Consider the following 22,852-nt stretch of genomic DNA (forward strand, 5'->3'; position numbering starts at 1 on the left):
CCACATGTGTTAATTCATAGTTTTGATGCCTTCAGTGTGAATGTACAATTTTCATAGTCATGAAAATACAGAAAAATCTTTAAATGAGAAGGTGTGTCCAAACTTTTGGTCTGTACTGTATGTCATTATTAATCAGTCCTTTATGATGATATTCAGTAGCTGGTTGTATTATTTTTTCACTGCATGGAGATATTTTATTTCTACGCCCAAAATCATGGTGTCAATTAATTCCTTATTGCTTCATAGCATCGTTCGGTAACTCTATGGTGGTATTGTTTACTCAGTGTGTGGCGGTATTCAGTCACTACACAATCATGGTAATCAGTCACTCTGTGGCGGTATTGTTCAGGAGTGTTATAGTGTAATTTTCAGTCATTATTGTATTTATTTTATAGTATTGAGTCACTTTATGATGTTTTATTTTATTACTCTATGGCAGTATTTTTTATTCACTGTGCTGCGGAATATGATGGTGCAAGTATGATAAATTGACAGAATTTTGACATTATGCCGTCCTATTATAGTGCATCCAATATTTATGCTGACATTTAAATGAATGAGGTTGGCCAGGCAAAATGAAACTTTTTCAGGGGACTGGATGTGTAAAAAATAACAAACTCAGTTATACTCACCTACTTGGATAAAGTGCAGGTGAGCCCCAATGGGTACAGTGATGATGTTTGTAAAGTGCTGTGGGATTATTGGCGCTATATAAGCGAGTAAAATTAGATATTTTTTACATATCGAGTCCCCTGTACAAAGTTTTATTTTGCCTGAACACCTTTAAAAATTTCATTCACATGGTGTGGGGTCTAAGAGGTAACATTTCTCCTAGTAGAGAATGACAAGCCAATCCTGGCATGTCAGAGTGAGGAGAATTATAGGCCATGCATGCTCCTCTGGGAAATTAAATATGCAAATGGTCTCTTCAGAGAGGAAGAGGACTAGAATGCTAACGACACCTGTTGGAAGCAGCGATCCTAAAAGTCAATATCGACTCTTTAACGAGCCTTGCAATATAATTTAGGATAAAAGCCAAACCAGAATCTCAATTTGCACACACTGTTTCAGGGTGTTGATCAGTGTAAAATATGAGACCTGCTTTGGCTAGGTGAGAGGCTTTGAGTATTTGCATATTTTATTTCCTAGAGGAGCATGTATGGCTTGTAAGTCTCCTCACTCTGACATGTCAGGCTTGGCTTGTCACTCTCCACAGGGAGAAACGTTACCCCTTAGGCCCAAGTCCAGAGCCTCTCACCTAGCCTAATCAAATCTCATACTTTGCACTGATGAGGGGCAACACTTCAGAAGCCGGTGTCTGCAAATTGAGATTTTGGTTTGGCTTATATAGAAAGTTGATATTGACTTTTAGGACAGCTCTTTCCAATAGGTGGCGCTAGAGTCCTAGTTCTCTTCCTCTCTGAAGAGACAATTTACATATTCACATGGTGTAATATAAACAGGTCCAATTTAGCTAAAACTGGGTTATGTTTTATTTGCTTCTTGTTGAGGATGACTTGTGTTCCTTATAATAGCTCTTTGGCATTGATGACCTCCGTCCGCTTTTATTATGGGCGGCTACTTCTTATCTGGCCGTTTCATTTACATAACTGTGGTCTTTGATTTCTGGTGGGCACCGGAGAGTTGCGGTGGATAAGTATAACATTTTATTGCTGCTGTTCTCTGCTATTTTTGGAGCCGAGGGCACAGGCTGAAGCCAAAGTGGTTCAGAGAATTACTGTTTTATATGACACCTGCATTTCTGACAAATTAAGCTGTGAGCCGGAGAAGATTTTTTGGCTTTATATAGTCCAAATAGGGCAAAAAGCATTTTTTTTTTAAATTTTTTGTCAAATGTGGTTTGTGCAAAAAATCTGCAGCTTTTTAAAGGCCGAAAATTACATTAAATGATGAATTGCCCACTTTTTATACTTATCATCAAAAATGTATTTCTCATCTCTGTTGCGGTTGCTTGCTACACCGACCGGTGAATCAATGTAATGAGCAAACACAGCAGAGATTAGATAGTTCTGCGCTCGCTCTTGCAGTACTATGTGCTCACTTCTTTTCAGGCAGAGCTCACTCTGAACAAGTGAGCGCTGTCAATCTACAATGGGGGAGGTGATGGAGCATGATAATTGAGGGGCGGAATGGTGCAGTGAGTGCTTGTGCCCCACCAAGGAAGCTCCGAACACCCTCACTTGCATCTTTTTTATCCACATCAAAGGTGATGTTTATTACACCAAATATTAATCTCCATTTTTTATTTTTTACCATGTGGTTATAAGAATATAAATACACTGGTTTTTAACTTTTTGGGGGTTCGATCTTTTTTTTTTTTTTCACAAATGCAGCATGTTCTGTGTGTATTCAAAGATGCATTAAAATGATTGCACTTTTTACACCCCAGAAGATGTTTTTTCTGTAATTTATTAACATCTGTAAAACTTATTTGCCTTTCAGTTCCACGTGCACTTTGGTCTTCATTTTCCATAGTTATTATGTCCAGGGGTATAACTGACGCGCCCCCTGGGCCAGTACTGTTCGGGGATTACCCGGAGCCGGATCTGATGGGGGTTGTAGTCTCCGAGTGGCGGCGACCCGGTCCGTGCCCAGGGTGTCAAACTCAGTGTGTGGCAGTCTTTACAGATGTTATTAGTTGTTCTTAGTGTCGACTACGCCACCCGTTGATTTGCGGTCAAAAGGCCGCCGCTGCAGCAGGGTCCGCTGAGGCTGGTGGTATATGTGCAGCTGTGGTAGTATAACCCCCAACGGGAGGGGTATAGCCTCAGGGGGTCAGGTGTAGAGGATGGTGGTAGTGGTGGTGCAGTGTGGATGGTAAGAAGACTCAGAGTCGGGCTGTGCAGTTCAGGGTTTTTACTTACTGCTGTTCTGTTGGTCACTCTGGCCTTGAGTGACCGCCCGAGCCGTGCTGCGTCCACCAGGTCCTGGACTCGGCCAACCCCCAAGCAATTCTGGAGCGTGGTCCTGAGCTCCCTTTCTGACTGTCCTCTCTACTGGCCGTTCCCACCAGGGGTCCACTTATGTCCGGCTCCCTCGGGTCTCCTGTTGGGTGAACCTTCTTTGGCTTCCCTGACCCTATGCTCGGTGTGCCTTCTTAGTGGACTTGGTGAGGGGCTGCTCCACATGTAATGTCGCAGCCTCCGGTTCTTAGTTGAGGGTAGTTTCTCTCCTCCACTAATTTGGGATCCGGTTCCCTTGCGTGCCAACCCTTCACCCTTCTGGTTGTATACTGGGTTCTTGGGGTTCCTTCTTCTCCCCCTCTGGGTCCTTCTCTTCTCCTCTCTCTCTTCTCTCTGCAGGCGCTCCTGGACCTCTCTCAGAACTGACTGACCCTCTACAGAAGACTGACCCTGATCTAAGATGGTGCCCACCTTATATACTCCCTCTATGTTTGAGCTCAGGTGACCAGCACCCAATGAGCTCCTAGCCTTACCCAGACTGCTCCCCCTATCTGCCCCTACACTACTGGGATGTTCCACCCCCCTCCCACTCCAGCCAGGGACAGACACTGTCGTACCTGCACATATACTGGTGGGAGTACCGTCGGTCTGTCCCCCGGAAATGGGATGTATGTAGTGTATGCAGCTATCTGAGCTCAGTCCCACACTCCATCCTTACCCGGGAGTGGAATACCACACCTCTGGCTTGAGGTGTAATACCCCTGTAGCAGCCGAGTCCTCAGGGTGCTACATTCCCCCCTGGTAAATCACAGCACGTCCTCGGGCTGTAAGAGAATAAAACATCCATAAACATACAATTTTTTTTCATAACAACATAAACATATAAAACATTATATATATATTTCTGCAGCATAAAACTTTTTCATAATAAACATTCTTATAAACTTTCTTGTTCCTCCGGCCACGGTGCAACTTGTGACCGGGTAAAGTGTGACAGTCTCTTGTAGAATAACACAGCTTTCCTATAAAACCAGTAGGGGGCGCCTTAAAAAGCGCAACTATATACAAGGGGAAATATGGCTGCTCTCAGTCCTCGGCCAGGTATTAGGAAAGGAATGACCGCTCTCAGTCCTCGGTCAGTGGGAATAGGGACACACGGGTTTCAGTTCAATTTGCTGGTCTCAACGGGGACTATATTTTAACTAGCAGCAGTAACAGTTCTTATACCCTGACGGGTAACTATGTACAGTCTCTTTACCGTACTTTAATGACGGCGTACTCCTGCTCCTCCTTCAGACCCGTCCGGGTCCTCTTGCTCCTCTTCACACCGTAGCTCTTCCTCCGTCAGCCGGTGTACATGGAGGGCGTAGGGTCCTTTGGCACACTTGTGCCGGGTGAACGTGACCTCGTCCCCTACATATAGGTCACGACCTCTGTGTCCCTCCGGCAGATGGGACTCCACGTCTCTTCTGGTCACAAAGACGTCGCCGGGGGTGTGGTGATCCCTGATGAAGCCCCACCCGTGCTGCAATTGAAACTTAATCACAGTCCCGGTGGTACGGGGACCATGAGCTGCACGGGGGTCTCTCCTGGTCCTGCTCTTCTGCCCTGCGCTCTATTCCTGCAGCCGCTGCTCACGGACCCGACTCTCTCTCCGTTCTTGCTCGAAGACTGCCAACTGCTGGCGGCAGCACTCCACACGCTCCGCTGCGGCTGCCCGAGTTTCCTGAGTGAACCCCATGAGGTCTCCTCCGGTGGGGTCCCACTCGAACTGCGCTTCTTCCAGCGGGAGCGGGGTCCTCTTAACGGGCTTCGGAGCCGGAATCAGGGGCTCGCACAGGGGCCTTGCTTTTTGGAGTTCCAGTTGGTAGTACTCCGGTGGCCATCTAAAGGGCTGCCCATCCGGGCACGTATGCTGGGCAGATAGGTCTTCACCCAGGTGTGGCGCTGTGGATGTTGAGGGCGCGGTGGTGGTAGCGGCGCCCGGGTTCGCCAGGCCTTGCGACCAGGCCTGGGGTACCCTGAACGTAAAGGGCACCGTGAAGACGGCGGCGCCTGGGGTTACTTGGCCCAGCGACCAGGCCGGTGGCTCAGTGGAGGTAGAGGGCGCTGTTGGTACTGCGGCGCCCGGGGGTACTAGACCTTGCGACCAGGCCGGTGGTGTTTCCTGCTTTGCCGCGCTCAGGGTTGAGGCGCGTGACGTCACAGGGGTCGCGGCCGCGGCTTCTGCTTGAGGCCTTGTCTGGAGCGGTGACGATGCAGCGACGGGCACGGCAGGGGGAATTTCGGGCTCTGCGACGGGGAGCTGGGGCAGGCACGCGGTTTCTCGGCTCGGGGTAGTGACGTCCCCTTTACCTGCCTCCATCTGTTCAGCTCCCTCTTCGGCGCCGTCTCCGGCCTTCACTCCTCCTGCACCATCCTCAGAGGCGGTCTGTCTCCTCGTCTCGGGTGGCGTGCTTCGCTGGCGGGTTCTTGCCTGCAGGGCCATCTCTCGGCTCCACTCCGTCAGCGTCTCTCGCTGCACCTGGGCCATCCTCCATGCGAGGCGCTCCAGCGCGGTCTGCGCACACTCCCGGTCTCGGGGGAGCTGTGCCAGGATCTCCACTAAGCCTAGTGGGGTTGTTGCTTGCAGCAGGCTCCTGACCGCAGGGTCGGTGCTGCCTGACTCTCCTTCCATCTCCGGGTGCGACTTCTCCGGAGTCCTCTCCAGACTTCTTGTCTCCGGGTGCGCTCTCTCCAGACTCCCCCAGGCTGCACCCATCTTCGCTCTCTTGTTCTGTCTCCGTCCACATTGAAGGTGGTCCCGGGGCAACTTTGTGATTGTCAGTTCCAGGGGCAGTTCTCTCACGCTGATGGACATCTCTAGCATCACAGTCTCCGCTGGTGGGGGCGGTTTCCGCTTTTGGCGCCATTCCTTTACCTGGCCCACGATGGGAGGTGACCTCTTGCCACCCTCTGGCACGCCCATAATGGCGTCCGCTCTTCCAAGGCGGGAAATTTTCTGGAAATGGCGGGAATCGTCTCCCAGTGGCGGGAAACTCCGTGGATGGCGGGAAAAAGCTGCAGATGGCGGGCAACCGGCGGGAAACGATCCGTGATGGCGTCCCATGGCGGGGACCCTCTGGAACTGGCGGGAGACTTCTTCTTGAGGTAAATTTGAACTTTTCTTCAGGCACGCAGTACCCGGTGGTTGCGGGCACGAAATCCTGCCGACTACGCCAAAGTTGACGAGCCCCCTGGGCCAGTGCTGTTCGGGGATTACCCGGAGCCGGATCTGATGGGGGTTGTAGTCTCCGAGTGGCGGCGACCCGGTCCGTGCCCAGGGTGTCAAACTCAGTGTGTGGCAGTCTTTACAGATGTTATTAGTTGTTCTTAGTGTCGACTACGCCACCCGTTGATTTGCGGTCAAAAGGCCGCCGCTGCAGCAGGGTCCGCTGAGGCTGGTGGTATATGTGCAGCTGTGGTAGTATAACCCCCAACGGGAGGGGTATAGCCTCAGGGGGTCAGGTGTAGAGGATGGTGGTAGTGGTGGTGCAGTGTGGATGGTAAGAAGACTCAGAGTCGGGCTGTGCAGTTCAGGGTTTTTACTTACTGCTGTTCTGTTGGTCACTCTGGCCTTGAGTGACCGCCCGAGCCGTGCTGCGTCCACCAGGTCCTGGACTCGGCCAACCCCCAAGCAATTCTGGAGCGTGGTCCTGAGCTCCCTTTCTGACTGTCCTCTCTACTGGCCGTTCCCACCAGGGGTCCACTTATGTCCGGCTCCCTCGGGTCTCCTGTTGGGTGAACCTTCTTTGGCTTCCCTGACCCTATGCTCGGTGTGCCTTCTTAGTGGACTTGGTGAGGGGCTGCTCCACATGTAATGTCGCAGCCTCCGGTTCTTAGTTGAGGGTAGTTTCTCTCCTCCACTAATTTGGGATCCGGTTCCCTTGCGTGCCAACCCTTCACCCTTCTGGTTGTATACTGGGTTCTTGGGGTTCCTTCTTCTCCCCCTCTGGGTCCTTCTCTTCTCCTCTCTCTCTTCTCTCTGCAGGCGCTCCTGGACCTCTCTCAGAACTGACTGACCCTCTACAGAAGACTGACCCTGATCTAAGATGGTGCCCACCTTATATACTCCCTCTATGTGTGAGCTCAGGTGACCAGCACCCAATGAGCTCCTAGCCTTACCCAGACTGCTCCCCCTATCTGCCCCTACACTACTGGGATGTTCCACCCCCCTCCCACTCCAGCCAGGGACAGACACTGTCGTACCTGCACATATACTGGTGGGAGTACCGTCGGTCTGTCCCCCGGAAATGGGATGTATGTAGTGTATGCAGCTATCTGAGCTCAGTCCCACACTCCATCCTTACCCGGGAGTGGAATACCACACCTCTGGCTTGAGGTGTAATACCCCTGTAGCAGCCGAGTCCTCAGGGTGCTACATAACTATCGGTGTCGCAGCTGTAGATTCCTGGGAGCCTGGCACACAAGGTGTGCAGCAGGGGTGTAACTGGAGGAAAGCTGTGCACCCCTTCCTCCTGCACATGATTTCTGCCTTGAGACATTGGGTGCGCTCCCAGTTTGTTAGGATCCAGCAACTAAGGAGATTGCATAGGAGGTTAGTGTATGAGGGTATATAACTGCATGTGTGTGTATAGTATTATCTTTTTTTTCCCCTTGCTTATTTAGCACAACATTTTACAATCATCATCATCACTGTCCCCATTGGGGCTCACAATCTACATTCCTTATCAGTATGTCTTTGAAGTGTGGAAGAAACCAGAGAACCCAGAGGAAACCCACGCAAACACGGGGAGAACATACAAACTCCTTAGTGGGATTTGAACCCAGGACCGCAGTACATGTAGACTTTTCTCTGAAGATCCTAAAACTGAAATTCAATTTTGACCTTTTGCATATGAGAGCTAAAATAATGGAAAGTTCGAAAAAATCCATTGTTGGTGGCTCTCATATAAGTCAGTGTCCAGATCTCTAAAGACAACATAGTATCTAGTATTTTAGATACAAATTCTTTGTTTTCTAATCTGTTTTTATTTTCTCATTGTAGATTTTTTTTTTTAAAAAAATGTATTTTCTGTACATGATTATGGGAGCAGCTATTTTGCCTGATCTTCTGTTAAAGGGGCTGTCCCCTTTCAGGACATATTGGTTCCTGGCTGCAGTTTCAAAATACGGTCCGTGTGTTTGAGACTCCTGTTATAAACAAACACAGGAACTGAAGAAGTATTGCAAGTCTAGAAATTGCTGCATCATAATGTGAACAAATCTTGAGGAGAGTTTGTTATGCTTATAGCAGATGAAGCGTCGATCAGCAAACAAATGGATAGCCAATGGCTGCAGAGATGAAGAGGCAAATTTGTTCAAAGGGAAGACATACTTGGATGTGGCAGTGTTAGTGGTGTAAACAAGTCCAGTGAGGAGTTTGATATGCTTGCAGTAAACGGAGGGTTAATCAGCAGGTCTGAGCCAGGAAATAGATGCAAGTTGTAGAAACCATAGGAGTTTGCAGTGAAGATAGCCAGGCTGGGAAAACTAATGGAAACTGAGTGCTAAATTACTCAATACTCAGACTCTCATGGGCTGAGAGAGTCAGCCTTAAAAGGCACTTGGCTAATGATGTCACTAGCATTCGCTGGCCAACCTAGGAAACCTGGTGTGGAACACAGCAAAGGAAGCTAGTCATAAGAGAACGGATAATGGGCCACCGCCAAAGCCAGGACAGGGGCATAACAAGAATGAGGCATGCTACATATATACAGTTACAGAAGAAAGTTTGCTACATAGATATGAATACAGAACCAGGTGTCATAATTACAGTAATAGAAGCAAAACTACTATATAGATACCGTAATAGAGCCAACTATATAACTATATAAAAACTATAATAGAGCCAAGCTCAGTACATAGCTACAGTAATAAAGCTAAGCTCAGTACATAGGTACAGTAACAGAGCTAAGATCAATACATAGTGTGACAGAGTCACTGATATAATATATGAGGGGAGGGATGTGTCACGCAGGTTGCTAGCCTGTGTGAACTAAAACCAATAAACTTTCTGCCAGCATATTATATGCTGGGGGTTAACTCTTTTAAAGGGTGTGGTTTTATGGAAATCATGTTGAGATGGGAGGGGAGTCATTCCCCTACCTCCCCTCAGGGTGTGGCTGAGCAGGGTTAAATGGTCAGTCAGCTTTGTTTCTCTGGAGTGTGTGATCTGGAGAGTGAAGTCTCCAGGCTGTGTTTGGGTGAAACCAGAGAGCATCACCGGAGGACTGGTGTTGCTGAAGACTTCACTGTGCTACCTGCAGTGGGCAGAGCCTCGCTTAATATTGGACTAAATCATACCTTATCTTTTTGTTTCTCCCATTAACCCCGAGAGGGTCTGTTTATTTTTATGGGACACTGCTGGAGTTTATGACACTGACTAAACCAGCAGGAAGTTAACCCAAACCGTGTGTCCTGTGTCTGCCTCTGGAGAGCCGAGCAAGTCGCTTTACCACAATAGATACAGTAATGCAGCCAAGCTCAGTACCTAGATACAGTAATAGAGCCAAACTCAGTGCATAGGTACAATAATAGATCTAAGCTCACTACATACAGTAGATACAGTAATAGAGCCAAACTAGGTACATACTGTAGGTACAGTAATAGAGCCAAGCTCAAAATATAGGTACAGTAATAGAGTAAAGATCAGTACATTGACACCATAATAGAGACAAGCACAGTACATAGATACAGTAATAGACCCAAGCTCAATACATAGATACAGTAGTAGAGCCAAGTTCAGAACATACAGTGGGTACGGAAAGTATTCAGACCCCTTTAAATTTTTCGCTCTTTGTTTCATTGCAGCCATTTGGTAAATTCTAAAAAGTTCATTTTTTTCTCATTAAAGTACACTCTGCACCCCATCTTGACTGAAAAAAACAGAAATGTAGATTTTTTTGCAAATTTATTAAAAAATAAAAAATTTAATATCTCATGGTCATAAGTAGTCAGACCCTTTGCTCAGTATTGAGTAGAAACACCCTTTTGAGCTACAGTAGTATAGACATGAGTCTTCTTGGGAAGGATGCAACAAGTTTTTCGCACCTGGATTTGGGGATCCTCTGCCATTCTTCCTTCTGGTGGACAGCCATTTTCAGGTGTCTCCAGAGATGCTGAATTGGGTTTAGGTCAGGGCTGTTTCTGTGGCTGGGCCAGTCAAGAATGGTCACAGAGTTGTTCTGGAGCCACACCTTTGTTATTTTAGCTGTGTGCTTAGGGTCATTGTCTTGTTGGAAGGTGAACTTTCGGCCAAGTCTGAGATCCAGAGCACTCTGGAAGAGGTTTTCATCCAGGATATCTCTGTACTTGGCCAGATTCATGTTTCCTTCAATTGCAACCAGTCGTCCTGTCCCTGCAGCTGAAAAACACCCCCATAGCATGATGCTGCCACCACCATGTTTCACTGTTGGGATTGCATTGGGCAGGTGATTAGCAGTACCTGGTTTTCTACACACATACCGCTTAGAATTATCATCAAAAAGTTCTATCTTCGTCTCATTAGACCAGTGAATCTTATTTCTCTTAGTCTGGGAGTCCTTCATGTGTTTTTGAGCAAACTCTATGCGGGCTTTCATATGTCTTGCACTGAGGAGAGGCTTCCATTGGGCCACTCTGCCATAAAGGCCCGACTGGTGGAGGGCTGCAGTGATAGTTGACTTTGTGGAACTTTCTCCCATCTTCCTACTGCATCTCTGGAGCTCATCCACAGTGATCTTGGGGTTCTTCTTTACCTCTCTCATCAAGGCTCTTATCCCACGATTGCTCAGTATGGCTGTATGACCAGGTCTAGGAAGACTTCTGGTGGTCCCAAACTTCTTCCATTTAAGGATTATAGAGGCCACTGTGCTCTTAGGAACCTTGAGTAATGCAGAAATTTTTTTGTAACCTTGGCCAGATCTGTGCCTTGCCACAATTCTGTCTCTAAGCTCCTTGGGCAGTTCCTTTGAGCTCATGATTCTCATTTGGTCTGACATGCTCTGTGAGCTGTGAGGTCTTATATAGACAGGTGTGTGCCTTTCCAAATCAAATCCTATCAGTTTAATTAAACACAGCTGGACTCCAATGAATGAGTAGAACCATCTCAAGGAGGATCACAAGGAAATGTACAGCATGTGACTTAAATATGAGTGTCTGAGCAAAGGGTCTGAATACTTATGACCATGTGATATTTCAGTTTTTCTTTTTTTAATAAATTTGCAAAAATGTCTATGATGCGCCCCCTGAGGCCGTGGGGTACTCGGAAGCTTGACCGGTTGGTTCTATTGGGGTAGTCACGGTGGCGTGACCCGGTCCGTGGCCCAGGGCGGTCAATAAATAAAGAAAAGAGGGGAATAAAGTTTTGGGGATAAAGTTTTGTGATGCCACCCGTGGTACGTGGCTATAGGTGGCCGCCGTTGCTGTTCAGATCCACTGGGGCCGTTGGTGACGTATCAGAGATAGTTCAGCTCTCCATGGGTAGAGATAGGCCCCAGGGCAGTTGAAGAGATAATTTTAGATGTTGGTGTAGTGCAAGGCAGGTGACGCAGCTATTAAGTTAAGGACACAGCGGGGTGCAGTCTTCAAGTTTTTACTCACAGTTCTTACGGTGCTCCAGGTTACAACTGCTGGCGATGTTATAACAGCCCACCGAGTCCTGTGTCCTCCGGGGAAGTGATCCAACCAACTCTCGGATAACTTGGGTGCACTTCTTGTGTACGTTCCTGGGTCGTCTCTGTGCGCTGGCTCTCGCCCTCCTTCCCTGCGCCTCACACACAGTGTCCCGAGTCAGTGGCCGCGGGCCTTGTCGGGCGACTTCCTCTCTGTCCCCTTGGTCCTATATGGCCACCTTTTCAGCGAATGTGTGTGATTTTGGCTATGGCACTTAGAGATACCGCAGCTTCCGGTTTGCTAGCTGAGTGTTGCAGTCCTCCACTAGTCTGGGGCCGGTCCCCTATTTCGATCTGATCCCTTCTCCCGACTACAGTCAGCATGAATTCGGGCACATGGGTGGACTCCGCACTTCCCGTGCCCCTAGGATCCCTTCTCTGTCTCTGGAACCCTTCTCTAACTCCCTCGCTCCTCTCGTTCTTTCTCTTACTGGGCCCTCACTCTGTCTGGACCCCACTCCTCAACAGTCCTCTCTCACTGTGCTCTTCCTCTTAGGACCCTTCTAGATCTTTCTACCTGTCCTTTTATACTCTGTCATGTGACCCACGTTACCAACTGTCACTCTATGTGGTCCCCTCTACCTTCAATCCTTCCTTGTGTGCTCCTCTAAACTACTTCCTCCATCCACCTCCTCTACCTAGTTCCCTCCTCTAGACAGGAACAGGGACTATGCTCTCCCTCAGGAGCAATCTCGCCCTTCCCTACTGGAGTGATGTGGTGTTGGATGTGGGTGTTTGGGTCCCGGGTAGTGCTCCCTCCTTACCTGAGAGTGGGGTACCACACCTCTGGCTGAGATGCAGTACCTCTGTGGCGACTGGACCCGCAGGGGCGCCACATCTACATTTCTGTTTTTTTTCAGTCAAGATGGGGTGCAGAGTGTACTTTAATGAGAAAAAAATTTTACTTTTTAGAATTTACCAAATGGCTGCAATGAAACAAAGAGTGAAAAATTTAAAGGGGTCTGAATATTTTCCGTACCCACTGTAGATACAGCAATAGAGCCAAGCTCAGTACATAGACGTGCAGAAGCAAACTCACTGCTAGAATTCAGCAAAAGAATCAAGCTCAGTACTTAAAAATATAGTAATAGAAACAAACTCAATACACTGATATGCTTACAGAAATTATATCAGTACTAAAAGGCATTGTCTGACTAAGAATTCATCAATTGATCCTGGAAAAATAATAAGGTTACAGAATTGGATGTGTTTAAAAATTGTTCCTGTGCTGAGATAGTCTTATGAATGTGCCCCAGCTGTACTGCTGTATGCTTGGAACAAGCTGTGCCGGACCATGCAGAGATTCTGTAGCTGAAGTTCACATTTACAGTTTCTGTAAAATGAAGAAAGCATAAGTGAATACATTATACTGTTGCCACAAGTAGGAGCTCGTCTAGCTTCTTTGATTTCTCCTTCTGTTTAATCAGTGAGCGTCTGTGCTGTTTGAGGACCTTTAATCTCATCTAATTACATCGAACCATTGAAGTGCTGCTCATCTCTAGTGGTTACACATGCACACTCTTGTGGGACATCTAAGACCTCCATTCCTGTGCTTTAGGGTCCCATTGGTCAGACACCCAACATTTATACATTTATCACCTCTCCTCGTGAGCTAAAAGTCAAAACCAACACATAATTTGTCTGGCATCAATAATGATATGACACTCGATAGTTTCACAACATTTCGGAAATGTCAATCAGTTCGTATTCAGAAATCTGTATTTTGTGGGTTGAGTATGAACCACGATATGCAAACTGGCCATGGATCTAATGACCTGAGTTTGGATTAGGAGACCTTCGGGTGGTTTGTGCATCACAGTCCAAACCTGGACATGGATGTGTGAATCTGGTGTAAAAGAGATGTCTCCAAACTCTCATTTTAGGGCATATTTTGTATTTGTAGAGTAGTGAGTATTTGAGGCCATAGAAGGAACTGATTCTTCACCATTTTTGACCAAGAGATTTTCCACCAATACGATAGTGAAGACCTAACCTTAGGTCATCAATATTAACTTGGTGGGGTTCCAACATTCAGTCCCCCACAAATAAGCAGTCCACATTTCGGACAGAGTTTCGTAGACGTCTACAAGAGACCTTATTGTTTGTGCACTTTGCATTTGTCCAGTTATCTATGGCGCTCTTTGGCTGCCACATTAATACTGGTACATTTTTAGATGGCTGACATGATCTGCTTTAGTTTTTTTGAGGGGAGGGATCTCACACAGTTTCCGGCTAGGAGTAAGGACTTTGTGTGACCGATAATAGCAGCTCAGCACAGGATTTCACGGTGAATTTTTTTAACAGACGTTGGATTTTTTTCTACTATTGTCCTTTACCTTTCCTATGGTCTCTTCCATTTTTTAAGCATCAAATGGTGAGCCGATTATACCCTCGTTTGTCCAGATCACGACTGACTTCTGTGTGTTAAGTCTCTGTTACGTTGAACTCTGTAATATTCAAGACAAATTCACATGTTACTTGTTTCTAGCATGAAAAAATGTACTGATCTTCATCAGTTTTTTGTCTTTTGCGTTTGTTTATGGCATTTGGTATCCTATTTTCCTGTATGAGAAAAAAAACAGATTTTTTTGGAGGTCTTCCCTTTATTAGGGATCTTTCACAGATCTGCGTTCTCAGTTCACAATGCACGGACTGAGCGCACATCTCCTAAACCGAGCGTGACAGCTTCATAGAAATATATGAGGCTGTCACTCTCGGCTCAGGAGATGTGCCGTCAGTCCTTGCATTGTGATCTGAGATCGGTTATAGGAAGTTTCGCCCCCAGCAGTTCGCCCCCAGCAATTTGCCTCCAGCAGTTCGCCCCCAGCAGTTCGCCCCCAGGTACATTTCGCCCTCGCACATTTCGCCCCTATCGTTTCGCTCCCAGGAAGATTCGGCCACGCACGTTTCGCCCCCGGACGTTTCTCCCTGGGGGCGATATGTGCGGGGGTGAAAAGTGCGGGGGCAAAACATCCTGGGGGCCAAATGCTGGGGATGAAATGTGCGGGAGAGAAATGTACCCGGGGGCGAACTGCTGGGGGCGAACTGCTGGGGACGAAACATCCATTTCCCCTGAGATCGGACCAATGATCATGGACGTTTGAAAGAGCCCTTAGTCTGGTAACACATGGATGCTACAGGGATGCCATATGCCATCCTTTATTCTTGCAAATATGATCTGCAAATCAGATAAAAATTGGACACTTCATTTGGCATGCGAAAGGCGTATAGAGTACAAAGGACAAATTTTATCTGAAAAAAATTGGATATCTGGGCTATGTATTATCTAGAGAGCTGATCACACATTTCATGATCAAGTCTAGTTTTTTTTCACTTTCGCTTTTCACTTTTTACAAAGAGAGCAAATTGTGTTTTTCTCTTTTTCTCTGTTAACAAAGCCGTGGGAGACAATGTTTTTTTTTTTACGGTGAGTTGTATTTTGCAATGACATTATATAATACTATGTAGAATATATTGCAAAGCAGAAAAAAATTCTCTGTGGGCTGGAATTTAAAAAAACAAATCCTTAGGATTTACACAATTGCTTTTTCAGTTTTGCTTACGGCGCAGTTAAGATTGACTTGGTAAATTGGTTCTGTGCGTTAGTGCCACAATAGTGATAACAAATTTATATAGTTTACTTACCATTTTCTGTTTTACTACTTTCAAAAAAAAGTTTCAAAATTCTCTTGATTTTTCACTAAACATGAGCATGATCTGGCAAAATTCAAATTCACCTGTTCAAATGAAATTTCCAAGGACGCTACCCCTCTTACAAACCACCCTTATCGATGTATGTACTTTTAAAGGGAATATAGTATATTAGAAAAAAGGTCAGTGACACTTGAATGAAGCTGAGCTGCAATATCAGACACGGAAGAAAAAAGAACTGGAAGTAACGGGTTAATCTGCGCTGCGGTGGAGAAAGAATAAAGGGATGCAGATTCAAGTTTAATCATCAACGCGTTTCACAATTTTACAACTTCTTTGAAACGCGTTGACAATTAAACTCAGATTTGCATCCCTTTATTCTTTTTCCACGGCAGCGCAGATTAACCCATTACTTCCAGCTCTGTTTCTTCCGTTTTTTCACCGGGGGTCGGCAGCGTGACTTATGTCCTTTCCAGTCTGCTTGCTTGCAATGTGTAATGTTCCCAATTATCCTAATTTTACAAATTTTTTTAAATTTCAAAAGCCAAAAATGTGAATTTGATTATTTTGAAGATATATATATATATATATATATATATATTTTTTTTTTCATTATTATTTTTATTAATTAATAATTTTCTCTTCCAGGAAATCACAGCCTCCTTTTTCACCCCCGGCCTCAAAATTCAGCTATGAAGATATGATTAATTGTCATGTTTTCAGAGTAAAGGCAAGTATGCATTTTGTTTTTCATATGACAATCAAAATACATCAGAATCGCAAGTTAAGAGGAAACTCCTTAAGGAAGCTCTCTTTTTTTGTGCACACTGAGTTTTTCGAGTCCTTGGAACAGAAACTTAGTGGAAGCTCTACATAGGGTTTATGCACTCGACATCTTTAAGAGGTTCTCCTAGGTGAAGAGGCTTCAAGAAAAAGTTGGTAGTCTTTTTCCTTTGGCAGTTTCTCTGCTTGTTTCGCTGTAGTTTTTGTGGCAAGCTCCACCACCGGCTTCTAGTTGATTCGCTGCTTTGCTTATCTTGAACCACAATTATTTATTATAGACCAGTGGTTGAATGATATTTTTGACATGTCCAACATTTTGTTACAATGTAGAAATGTCAAGGATAAAGATTTTATCGTTTAAATTTTTTTAGGATTTTTATTTTCAGGGTATGGGCACATGACCTCTTTTAGACATGGAGTACCCAGCAAGTTTCGCTACAGGAAGACACTTCAGGAGAAGACAGACAATGTTTTAGATGAAGCATCTTCTTTAGCGTCTCTTCGGTCCTTTTTTATAGCCGCCGGCTTTATTTTTGTTTGGCTCGAATGTATCAACTAGTTACTTCTGCTAATAATTTCACGTCTTTACAAACGTGAAGAGGTTAAAAGATGATTAAAACATTTGAGTAGCGAGTCATTTTTAAATAGCAGTGCATATGTTCATTCTCTTTAGTGTTTCGCTAGCGCTTTTTCAGGTGAGTTGCAGAGCGGAAACACCTGAAAAAGCCGCTGTGTACACATTCCCTTCGAAGGTAAGATATGAAGAGTTGTATCGCCTTAAATTCTTTTTCTTGCTGTTTCTTGTAGGATATTGTATTTTTCTGGCTGGTTATTTGTTTGGGAATTGGCAACAGCTGTATCTTTGAAAACGATCCCATATCGGATGAGTATATGATGAAAACTGAAGAACTGGTGAGTTCTTTTTGCACCATTAATAGTTTGGTCTTTTTGGTAATTTTTTCTTTTTTTTTTTTTCAACTGGGCAATGCAGGGGTTGCTTGCAAAAGTTGGTCCTGATTCTTCATTTGCATTTTTTTAAGTAATTTTTTATGTTGTCTTTCGCACAGGCAAATTTTGCACCAAAATCATCAACATGGCTCAGTGTGTTTTTTTTTTCTCTTTTGTTTTATTTGCACCTTTTTGGAATAAAATGTCACTTTATCCTGTCGCTAATATTCACAGAACCCTATTTGCTGTCCTAGTAAAAAACTGACGTCACTCAGACAAATGTTATTCATAGGGCTGTTCAGACGACGAGTGAAAAAAATTGCAGCATGGACTATTCGCTTCCATATCGGATTGAACTCACCTATTCAGATGGGTGTGCAAAAAAATTGGATCCCATACGGATCAACCATCTAATTTTTTGTGGAAACATTGAGATTATTTTAACATAGGATACCATATTTGGTCTAAAATACTGATGAATAGGGTGTACGGCTTTAATTAGATAAACATGAAGAAGTAAGGGGGCCACATACATCTCCAAAGCAGGTGGAATTGTGCATTATGATGAGTTATCGGACGGCAAAGGGCCCAAATATTGTTCCTACATCGGGGCTCCCAACTGCCTGTGTCCTCCATGGTCACATCGACCTGAGCTTCCTTTTACACAATTATATATTTCTTCGATACCAAAAAACTACTCTGGCATCCCTAAAATTGTCCCCATTTTTTAAAACCATAGCATATATTCAATTTTTTTGCCATTTCGGACCCCCTTATAAGACAGATTTTGTTAGAAATATATTTTCACATGCCTACTAGAATAGAAAAGATCAATAATTTATTTTGTATTTTCTTTTTTAAGGCAGATTATTTACCAGGCAACTATGAAGTGGATTTTCCAAGAATAATTTCGGAAGAGAAAGAGGTACAGTCAGTTAACGTTTTACCACCGCAGTTTTCCTGTTGCAGGTAGTCAGTGAATTAGACTATAGGACAGGACATCGGCAACGCTGCAGCCAATCACTGAGCCCAGTGCCTTGTGCTGCCCACCAAGTGTAATGTTACCTTCCCACTTGACGGTCCGAGTCTTGGACAGTTGGACAGTGTTCACTATCTGTTGAGGGATGGTGATCAAGTCTCACACCAAACTGGTTGACAAGTCTTGGCTTTACTTACTCAGCATATCACATCTAGGAATTATTTTGCAAGATTATGCCAGCCATTTGTAATAGGATACAATCAGGGAGGGGGGGGATTTACTACCCTTTTCCAGAATCATCCCTGACCACCCACAGTGCATGTTTGTAACATGGGTTAATTTCCACAGTGCAAATTCCATTACAGAACCTTTTTGCAACTGAAAATTGGTCCCAATCATCTGGACGGGATTGTTTCTAATGAAAACATCAACTGCAGAACTTTCCGCAACAAATTTTGCAGCGCATACCCAACTTATAAGCATATCTTTACAGACAGTGGTCCCTTTTAACACAGTCCATAAACTGGGATACAGCTTCAAATATTTTACTTTAATTTTCATTATCCCCACACAGTTTAATTGGACAGTACATTTGCATTTTACCATATTTTTCAAACTGCAAAGACACACTTTTAAGCAAGAAAATATCTTGCTAAAAAGTATCTGCGTCTTATAGTCCAAAGTCAAGGAAGACCAACAGGATGAGAACCTCCTGATCTTGTCTTTAGTAATCTGGCAAAGAGCTTATAAGGTGCTCTGCCTTACTATATAGCTTCTGGTTAGTAAGTGTGCATTTCCTGGATGCTCAAGGAGTGGAGACTAATGCATAAAGTGTACCTGTAACCAGCCCTGATTAGCAAGGCAAACATCAGACTGAAACATAAATCTCTGTTGCTGATTCGAGTGCCAATAACTTTAGACGGGAAGATAAGATGGCTGTAGAAATATTTATCCAGCTCGCAGGAGGAGGAGCATATTACCATTCAGACGTCCATACAGTTGCAGACTTGGAATTCAGGAAAAGGCTAATCTAACAGGCAAAGTTCATCTAGGTTGTAGGATGAGGATCAAGGGCGTAGCTATGTCATTAAAGAGATTTTTGCTACCACATGTAAGAGCAGCATGATGTAGGGGCAGAGACCCTGATTCCAGTGATATATCCCTTACTGGGCTGCTTGCTGTAGTTTTGATAAAATCACTTTTTTATCTGCTGCAGATCTACCAGTTCTCTGAATGCTGAGTTCTGTATAAACCTACCCACTGATTGGCTGCTTTCTGTGTGCACTGTGCATAGGCAGAAAGCTGACAATCTGTGGTGGTGAAAGAGTTATACAGAGCTCTTGAACATGAAGGACTACATGACAGCAGATTTATTAGTCCTCTAGTGATAATTTCCTGCTGATAAAAGTGTGATTTCATCAAAACTACAGAAAGCAGCCCAGTAAGTGATACATTGTTGGAATCAGAGTTTCTTCCCCATATTGCTGTCAGATTAAATGGCAAATACCTAATGACAGGTTCCCTTTAAATTACTCAAATAAGCTGCAGTTTGTTCATTTTTCTAGTGTATGGGAAGTGTTAAATGAATTGGAGGAGGATGGAGCAAAAATCATGTAAAATGGCTTATGAAGCTTAGAGGTTGTCCACAACTTTAGCATTGATGACCTATTCTTAGGATTTATGTATTTTTACCTTTGTGCACACATAAGAGAGACCTGTCAATCATCTGCAGCAGTGCTGGTGAAAACTGGCCGTGAGCGATGCCGGACTAGTCCCGTCTTACGCTATGGTCCCCGCCAGATCTTTAGAGTAATATACCTGGCGGCAATCATGCTGCCCCCATGAATCGCCTCATAGGTTCACTTTAAAATAGCACTCCAATAAAAATATTTAACTTTAAGGCCCTGTTTTATCATTGTTTTTCCTCCAGTTTTCGGGAGTCATTTGCTCTTTATTAGTGGCTTTCATATTTGCTCCTTATTGTCTATGAGTCTTGTGCCGTATTTTACGTTGTCTTTCTTTTTGAGTCTTATTATTTTTCCTTGACAACTTTGCTTATCCAGTTATTTTAGACAGATTAATAAAATGTGACTTTTATCAAGTGTAACTTTTTTTGTGCATCTCACTCCAGTCCCTGCCTGGAGTAATGTTCCAGGAGCAGTTTTCATTTTGGTGCATTTTTAGACAAATCATTCTACTCTTTTAAAAGTTGGCAATTTTAGTTGCTGAACAGTTATAAAAAACAGTTAAAGACAAAAATAAAGAGCAATTTTCCAAGACCACCAGGAACATTTTAGTTAGTGAGAATTATTTTTTTCCCCATTTTCTGGTGTTTGCTGACTCCAACAGGAGGTGCAGCCCTAAACATTGGTTGACTTATATATAAGATGTCGATGTAACAGTTTCTCTCTCTTACTCTCAGTGGTCATTCCTCTCAGTGCTCGTTTTGGCACACCATCACTCCAACACCGGTGGCCTTGTAGTGTTTCACCTTGTATTGCTCACACACGGCCCGCTCTCTATTCCACAGGGTTGCCACTCCTTGGCTTTGAATCTTCAGGTTGTGTGGGTATGGGCTCCTCCAGCCTTCTTAGTAACTTGGCATGTAATGTAAATCACATTTCCAAAAAATAGAATGCCCAAGTCTCTTGTAAAATGGTGTTTAAAACACAGTTTAAAACCCTCTTAAGTACACTCAGTAATTTTTAGTAACTCCTTCTCCTGCAAACTCTTCTTCAGTCACTCAAATTTTTCTGCAATCGTAGCACGTGTTCTGCCACAGTCAGTCTCTAAGTGGACTTTAAGAAGATAACCAGTTCTGTTATGATGCTGAACAGGGCCAGCGTCAGCACCCGGGCAAGAGCCGGGGCCCTGGACCATTAGGGGGGCCCACTCGCCGTCCGGGTCCTGGCCGCTGCCCCAGCATCTGTGCCGGACCGCTGGCACTGTTTGATCCGTCACTTTACCAGACATGGCCGTGCGCTGTGCATGCAAAGGTGCAGAATGGGAGCAGGGAGCGAGCAAAGGTGCAGAATGGGAGCAGGAAGCAAGCAAAGGGGCAAAATGGGAGCAGGGAGCGAGCAAAGGTGCAGAATGGGAGCAGGGAGCGAGCAAAGGTGCAGAATGGGAGTAGGGAGCGAGCAAAGGTGCAGAATGGGAGCAGGGAGCGAACAAAAGTGCAGAATGGGAGCAGGGAAGGAGCAAAGGTGCAGAATAGTAGCAGGGAGTGAGCAAAGGTGCAGAATGGTAGTAGGGAGCAAGCAAAGGTGCAGAATGGAACTAGGGAGTGAGTAAAGGTGCAGAATGGGAATAGGGAGCGAGCAAAGGTGCAAAATGGGAGCACGCAAAGGTGCAGAATTGGAGCAGGGAGCAAGCAAAGGTGCAGAATGGGAACAGGGAGAGAGCAAAGGTGAAGAATGGGAGCAGGGAGAGAGCAAAGGTGAAGAATGGGAGCAGGGAAGGAGCAAAGGTGCAGAATGGTAGCAGGGAGCAAGCAAAGGTGCAGAATGGGAGCAGGGAGAGAGCAAAGGTGCAGAATGGGAGCAGGAAGTGAGCAAAGGTGCAGAATGGGAGTAGGGAGCGAGCAAAGTTGCAGAATGAGAGCAAGCAAAGGTGCATAATGGGAGCAGAGAGTGAGCAAAGTTGCAGAATGAGAGCAGAGAGTGAGAAAAGATGCAGAATGGGAAAAGGGAGAGAGCAAAGGTGCAGAATGGGATCAGGAAGTGAGCAAAGGTGCAGAATGGGAGCAGGGAGTGAGCAAATGTGCAGAATGGGAGAAGGGAGGGAGAAAAGTTGCAGAATGAGAGCAGAGAGTGAGAAAAGATGCAGAATGGGAAAATGGAGCGAGCAGGGAGAGAGCAAAGGTGCAGAATGGGAGCAGGGAGCGAGAAAAAGTACAGAATGGGAGCAGAGAGCGAGCAAAGGTGCAGAATGGAAGCAGAGAGCGAGCAAAGGTGCTATTACTTATGTCCATAGACTGTGTGTGTGTTATTAACTTGTATAGCCCTAAGATAGGGAGCTTGGAAGCAGTGACTGGTTTTCTTTTTGGGAATTTCTTCAAATCTGCAACCGGAAATCATTAATATATGAATGAGATTTCTGCAGCATATATACAGCTTTCTGCAAAACCCCATTCTGATGAATGTGACAGATCATCCAAAAATGTTCCATATGTTAATGATAATGCAGATAAATATCCTTCAGCTTTTGTTACTGATACTACATTATGAGGTTATTTTTATAGTGGTAAAACTTTAATAAAACTTTTACATTTCTTGTCTTTTTTTTAGGACCAAAACTGCCACCACTTATTGAGATTATTTTTAAGCAATTCCGTGCTGGTACAGATACCCCGAAGACATATCTTGAACAAACCAATTATAAACTTACAAAAAGAAATTCACTTCACTCGGCAATGTTCATTTAAGGTACGTGTGTATATTTGCTGGGACGGTCACAATAGGGAACGCCAGCTCACTATTCCTTCTCACATGGGAATGCATGCCATTTAATTTCAGCTTGACTTGAAAACAAGAATATTTCAAGGCTTTTTTGTGTGTGGATAGTCACATATGAAGAAAAAAAATAAATAAAAAACTCCAGTATAAATGTTTGGGTAAATATGTTTATATAGAAAACTAGATTCAAATAATATGTTATTTCATAATGATACATATCCTTTAAAGTGACCTCCACTCTGGCTTGCATCCTGCATTTTTTATCTCCGAAAGCTCTATCTCTAATTTTCAGTTTTCTCTGAGCTATTGGGTGGATATTAGCTGCTAGGATGGACATAGAAATAGATTCCTGCTCTGTAGCAAACAGACAGAAGCAGCAGGAGAATGTAAGCCATTGTAAATCAGTACTGAGCTATG

General features: G+C 44.8%; 1 protein-coding gene across 9 annotated transcripts in view; it reads left to right on the plus strand.

Moving 5' to 3' along the window:
- The window catches only part of FLT3LG (fms related receptor tyrosine kinase 3 ligand), a 112,661-nt gene that overhangs the window by 74,298 nt on the left and 15,511 nt on the right, over positions 1-22,852 (plus strand). For all 9 annotated transcript variants that reach the window (XM_073656458.1, XM_073656459.1, XM_073656461.1 and 6 more), the window contains exons 2-5: positions 15,917-15,998; positions 16,859-16,963; positions 17,862-17,924; positions 22,268-22,405. In XM_073656458.1, the coding sequence (XP_073512559.1) occupies positions 15,917-15,998; positions 16,859-16,963; positions 17,862-17,924; positions 22,268-22,405 (388 nt within the window). The remainder of the gene's footprint in view (positions 1-15,916; positions 15,999-16,858; positions 16,964-17,861; positions 17,925-22,267; positions 22,406-22,852) is intronic.

Source organism: Phyllobates terribilis, unplaced genomic scaffold (assembly GCF_046119375.1).
Source record: "Phyllobates terribilis strain yellow unplaced genomic scaffold, ASM4611937v1 Scaffold_12__6_contigs__length_324123572, whole genome shotgun sequence".
NCBI lineage: Eukaryota > Metazoa > Chordata > Amphibia > Anura > Dendrobatidae > Phyllobates > Phyllobates terribilis.